At 36.8% G+C, this 5868-nt stretch overlaps 1 protein-coding gene across 1 annotated transcript; it reads left to right on the plus strand.

Annotated features, from left to right (window-relative positions):
- Positions 1-285: 285 nt before the first annotated feature.
- LOC137729865 (NAC domain-containing protein 6) lies at positions 286-1976 on the plus strand. The gene is made up of 3 exons (XM_068468916.2): positions 286-575; positions 778-1046; positions 1184-1976. The coding sequence occupies exons 1-3, from the start codon at positions 386-388 to the stop codon at positions 1607-1609; spliced, it is 885 nt and encodes a 294-aa protein (XP_068325017.2). The 5' UTR covers positions 286-385; the 3' UTR covers positions 1610-1976.
- The last annotated feature ends 3892 nt before the right edge of the window (positions 1977-5868 follow it).

The raw sequence follows: 5868 nt of genomic DNA on the forward strand, positions 1-5868 counted from the left end.
TCCATATGCGTCATTTGTGGAATTTCTAAGTAAAAGTCCAAAACGCCCAGAAACTAGAGGTCAAGCAATTGGCAACGACTCCACATGTCCATGCTACCATTTTCTCACGACTTTTACGAAAACCGTGTGGGTCCATCTTGTTTGTCCGGTCCCAGTTCCCCACATAACTCCAGTTTCTATGGACTGATAAATTGAAGACTTGGTCTAGTGGGTCCCACAGTCCCAAAGACCTCTCCATCGTCCAACATATGAAGTCATGGGGGCACCTCCCATCCCTTATAAATGCATCATGTTAGAGGTTGTCTTCAGTGCACCAAACATTCATTCTCTGAATTATATAGTCTCTAAGCAGTACACTATAATTTAGCCACTAATTGCAACTCCAATGGCAGCCAACACCATAGATCCTGATCACCAAATGACCCCAGAATTCGAACTTCCAGGGTTTCGATTCCATCCCACAGAAGAAGAACTCCTTGAATTCTACCTGAAAAGTATGGTTTTTGGGAAGAGATTGCGTTTTGACATAATTGGTTTTCTCAATATCTACCATCATGACCCTTGGGACTTACCTGGTACGTACACATATTTCTGCTCATGTATTTTTTTTTTTTGTACAAATGATATTACCTATATTAAAGGAATGAGAGAGTAGACTAAGCCTATGGTTCAAATTTTGCTCATGCATTTATACCGTCTGAATTGTACTAATCAGTGCATGGTTGTGCTTAGTTATAATGTATAATTAATTAACGGGTGATTGATTAATTTATATAGGGTTGTCAAAGATTGGAGAAAGGGAGTGGTATTTTTTTGTGCCCAGGGACAGGAAGCATGGCAGTGGAGGAAGGCCTAACAGAACCACTGAAACTGGGTTTTGGAAAGCCACAGGCTCTGACCGGAAGATTGTGAGCCTCTCGAATCCAAAGAGGATCATAGGGTTGAGAAAGACTCTTGTTTTTTACAAAGGGAGAGCTCCAAGAGGAAGTAAGACCGATTGGGTCATGAACGAGTATCGTTTGCCTGATAACTGCCAGTATCTCAAAGTAATTACTTGTTAATGCTCAAAATAAAATTGATAGGTGTCACCTTCACATTTAAGTAATCTTGATTGGGTATTTTTATGGTCAATTCTTGGATAGTGATCTAATGAAACTTTCACTTTTTCTATTTGTAACTGCAGGATATTGTGCTGTGCAAGATATATAGAAAGGCAACTTCCTTGAAAGTGTTAGAGCAAATGGCAGCAATAGAGGGAGATCAGATAAAGAACTTTCATGCTTCCCCTAACTCATCACCTCCTCCAACATCCATGGATACCATCTCATTTTGCAGCCAGGCATTACAGGAAGATCTGACTCCGCAAATTTCCACAAACCATGTGGTATTCAAGCAAGAAATAGAAGAGGCAGCTCTGGTAATAGCACAAGAGCAAAGGGATGAGAATGCAATGGAGATCAAGGGGTCTCCTCCTCCTCCTATGTACAATCTACCAGAGCTCCAAGTGCCTAAATTTAGCATGGACTGGACCCAAGACACAGTTTGGACCCAAATGAATAGCCCTTGGCTTCAAAACTTGACCCCTTTGGCCAATATTCTCAACTTCTAATTATTTCAATGTGTTACGATAAAAGTTTGATCAATGTTAACCTAGACGAAAATCCAATATTTAGGCTTTATTTGGTTATTTGAACCTAAACGTGGTAAGGCATATAATATTCGGGTCCAAACATTCCTGTAGATAGATTTTTTCACAATTTAGAGAATCTGGTTATCCCTTATCTAGCAAGTGATCGTGTGTTTTATTTTTTTCTAGACTTCTAGTTAAGGAACAACTTCTCTGTTTTTTCTTTTTTTCATTCTTCTTGTTTTTTTTTCATTTTCTCTTGAGAGAGGGAGAAATGTTATGTTATCTTATATCTCATGGACAAATAGATCTGCAAATATAGCAATTAAGGAATTTTTATTCTGTTCCACTTTGAGCTTTTCTGTTTTTCTTCTCTCTTTTGAATGCGGGCTACTACAAGTACATAAGTCCATTTGCTTTGTACGAATAATATTGCTTACATCTAGGGTTCATCTCGTGTCTTAAATTAAATTGGATAATTTATGAAATTTAAGATATTTATTGAAAGTAGAAGTTAGATTTTTTATGTTGAGGGAATTAGAAGGCATTACATGATAGAAACTTATCCTTTCTCATCCTTCCATTTTTTTAAGGATTCTAAATGAATAATGCATATTCTACCTTTTAGTTGGAATGCATTTCTTCCTTTCTTCACTCAACGTACTTTAAATAGTGAAGCCAAATTAAACTTACAAGTAAACAATAATCATTAAGCTATAACCGAACTTTTTTTGAACTGGGGCTGACCAAACTCTGAAACACATTCACTGGTAAAATGTAACGGTAAGTTTAACTATGAGAAGGAAGTAAACTAATGCAAGGCATAAGAAATGTTCTCTTCAGATAAGAATGCAATACAATTTAAAATGCAATGCAACTATACCTCTCATATCATTGTCAAACAAGTTTCTTCTGTCTTCACTTTTGAGTCTGAATTGCCACTACTTAAATACTGTCTAATCTATTAAGTGATTTAGCAGATAAACAATTACAAGTAAACAGTACAAATATGTAAGGTATATTATTAGTGCACTGGCATGCATGTGGTTTTCCACTTGTAAGAGACATCAGATTCGACTAATTTAGATGGCAAGTTTGATATCTAATGTAGAATAGCTAGCAAAGACGTATCAAAGTACGCAACAAAAAAAGGGAATACAAAACTATGAATAATATTTTACTTAACGAAACAAAGAAATTCTATGAAATTTGTTGAGATGGTTACATAACTCGAAGGACTAAATCTTGACAAACTTATTATTCAAATTAAACTATACGCTATATTTATATAGAACAAAACCTAGAAACCTTCATTCAAATGGGCTAGACTCAAATCCTAAACTAACAAGCAAACCCAAATAATTAAATAACCAATTTTCCAAAATGCCCGTCAAACTCATGGCGGACAAGCAGGCAAGCATACGTTGCTATACGGACATGCTGCCGAACTAAACTGGCTAATTGAACTTGACTTGACTTGATGAATTGGCAAATTGGCGAACTAGGGAACTAGCGAATTGGCACACTGATTATGGCTGGCAAGCTAGTTCCGATTCACACATGATGATGTTGAGAGTATGAAAAGAACATACATGATCATAACTCCAAGCAGTCGAGTGACAAGCACAAAAAATCGACAACCAAACAAACAGACCTCAAACAAATCACTAATAGCCCGCCAACAAACCGTGTGGGCCTCAAACAAAAAAACACAGTATGCTGTAACCGATCTTCTTGTGGCACGATAACCTTTCCAACAGGAATCACAAAGGCCTTTCAAGGAAAGCATATTAGAAGCATGAAATAACAGACCTCGACCAGGAGTGCCTTTGATGTATATGATGACCATATATAGGCAGCGTCCCAATGTGGTTTCCGAGGCTGATGCATGAATTGCCTAAGTGTTCGAATAAAGTATACTATATATGGCCTTGTGACAATGAGATAGGTTAACCTGCCAACCAGTCTCCTGTACTAAGTTAGATCAATCAGTAGCTCTCCTTCTATGGGAGTGAGTTTCAGATTCTGTTCCATTGAAAATATGTCTGGTCGTGCACCTAGAAGTACTAAGTCTTGCAAAATATCAAGTGCGTATTTGCATTGAGACATGAAAATACCTTTCTTGGAACAAAAATATTAAATGACGAAACAATACTTCAAACCTCCAAGGACATTGATACGGAAGTGTTTGAGAAGAAGTATGTCATCAACGTATATAATGATGCATGACAGAATCAAGGGTCTCGAGGAGGCGGGGGATAGAACCTGGGAATCACTCAACCAGGGGCAACAGAATCACTCGACGTCACTAATTGTGCATTCACTCAACACGACTAAGCCAAACACTTGATTGAAGAAGGAGAAATCACTCTCTTCAAATGCACAAGACAAATATAATTTTTAATTAATCAAGTCTTCTTTCTCAAAAGTTTAGTACATGATATTTTATATTTATAAGGAATACAAGACAATGAAACTCTAGTCCGAATTGGACTTTTACTCTACCCCAAAAATATTTAAAATGTTCTTAAATGACTACTTAATTATTTGTGTTGCTCTAAAACTCAATTAAAATATTTGATGGTTCCAATACACATGAGACTCTTGTTAGATTGCAATACATGCAGAAGAGCCTTGATTATTGCATCATTCTCCGTTTCTTTGAAGAAACTCGTCCTCGAGTTTAAATCTTTCTCGACTCCGTTGTAATCTTGAAATTGATTTTTACCTTTCCATGCGAATAAATACTTGGAATATTTTCGAATTCTTGAAATGGTAGATTCATGCTCCATGAAAAATCTTGCAATTCAACTTATATCAATCTTTATTTGATTGACTACATCAACTAAAACTTGAGAAGCCTTCCACTTAAAAATATCAAAGCCAATAAAATCAATGTATTCATTTGTAAGACACCCATTTAGCATGTCGTGGATTAAGCTTTTTCTAAGCACTGAGAAAACGAAGTGCCTCATAATCAAACTTCAATATGAATTCTGCATTTTCTAACGCCTTTGCAATAGGCAACACCGAAGAACGTACACTGGAGCTCGACAAATCATCATCAACATACTCATCGTAAATTGGAGGAGAATTCCAATCTACCAAGCTAATCTCTTCAACCATTTGGTTTTCAAACGGATAGAAAAAATCATCCATGGCCTTCTAATGAAGCGGAAAAGTTATGATAGCTGGTGTGGCTTCTCGTTCTTCAAAGAATATGATTAAGGCTCTCTTAATTAGGTTGCATTGTAAGTTCAAGATGTTTTCTTTATAATGAGTTTAAGAAGAGAGTGAGTTTTTCCTCTTAAATTGAGTATTAGACTTGGTTGTGTTGAGTGAATCCACGATTAGCAATATCGAGTGAATCCGTTGCCCCTGGTTGAGTGATTCCTAAGTATCTATTTCCTCGTCTCCTCGAGACCCTTGGTCCCCTCCTGCATCATATAAGAACTGCAATAAATAAAGTGCCTTGTGTCTTGGTAAACAAAGAATAATCCGCTTTTGATTGATGATAACCAGCTCTCTGAATGGTATCAAAGGAGGTGGAAAAATAGTTTCTGGATGCCTATTTGAGTCCATAGAGAGTCTTGTTGAGCCAACATACAACGTTCTCCCCCTATCATGAAGACCATGAGACGGTTCCATATAAACTTTTTCATGCACATAACCCTGAAGAAAAGCATTTTGGACATCTAATTGGTGGATATACCAATGACGGGCAGATGCAATATTGAGGAGACACCGAAGGGTGGTGAGTTTGGCGGTGGGCGGAAAACATTTATGGTAATCAAAGCCCTCAACTTGAGTGTAACCCTTGGCAAAAAGACGGGCTTTGTAGCGGGCAATGGTGTTGTCAGATTTGTATTTTGATTTTATAGACTCACTATGTTGTAGAGCCTCTAATTCTGTTTGCATAGCTCACTGCCAAATTGGATCGTGGATAGCTTGAGCATGGGAAGTGGGTTTAGTGTGACCTAGAATGTTAACTAGAAAAGCACAATGTGCAGAAGAGTGTGCCCTAATATTATTTTTGTAACATAGAAAATTATTGCTTATTATTAACTTGAAAAATTCAAATGGGTATATAATTAGTGCAATCCTGATAATTCCACAAAATTCTCATAACATATCACTGTTCTGCAATGAATACTTAAAATAGGAGAGGGTAAAATTTACTCAATAGAATGTATCAATTTGATATTAGATGATGTATACATGTATATTGTTCATGTGCGAAA

This window comes from Pyrus communis, chromosome 10 (genome assembly GCF_041283825.1).
Source record: "Pyrus communis isolate YQ-2024b chromosome 10, ASM4128382v1, whole genome shotgun sequence".
Lineage (NCBI taxonomy): Eukaryota > Viridiplantae > Streptophyta > Magnoliopsida > Rosales > Rosaceae > Pyrus > Pyrus communis.

Coding starts and splice junctions, on each gene's coding strand:
- LOC137729865 (XM_068468916.2), top strand. CDS start 386: ATGGCAGCCAACACCATAGATCCTGATCACCAAATGACCCCAGAATTC. Junction 576..777: donor TGACCCTTGGGACTTACCTG/GTACGTACACAT, acceptor TAATTTATATAG/GGTTGTCAAAGATTGGAGAA. Junction 1,047..1,183: donor ATAACTGCCAGTATCTCAAA/GTAATTACTTGT, acceptor TTGTAACTGCAG/GATATTGTGCTGTGCAAGAT.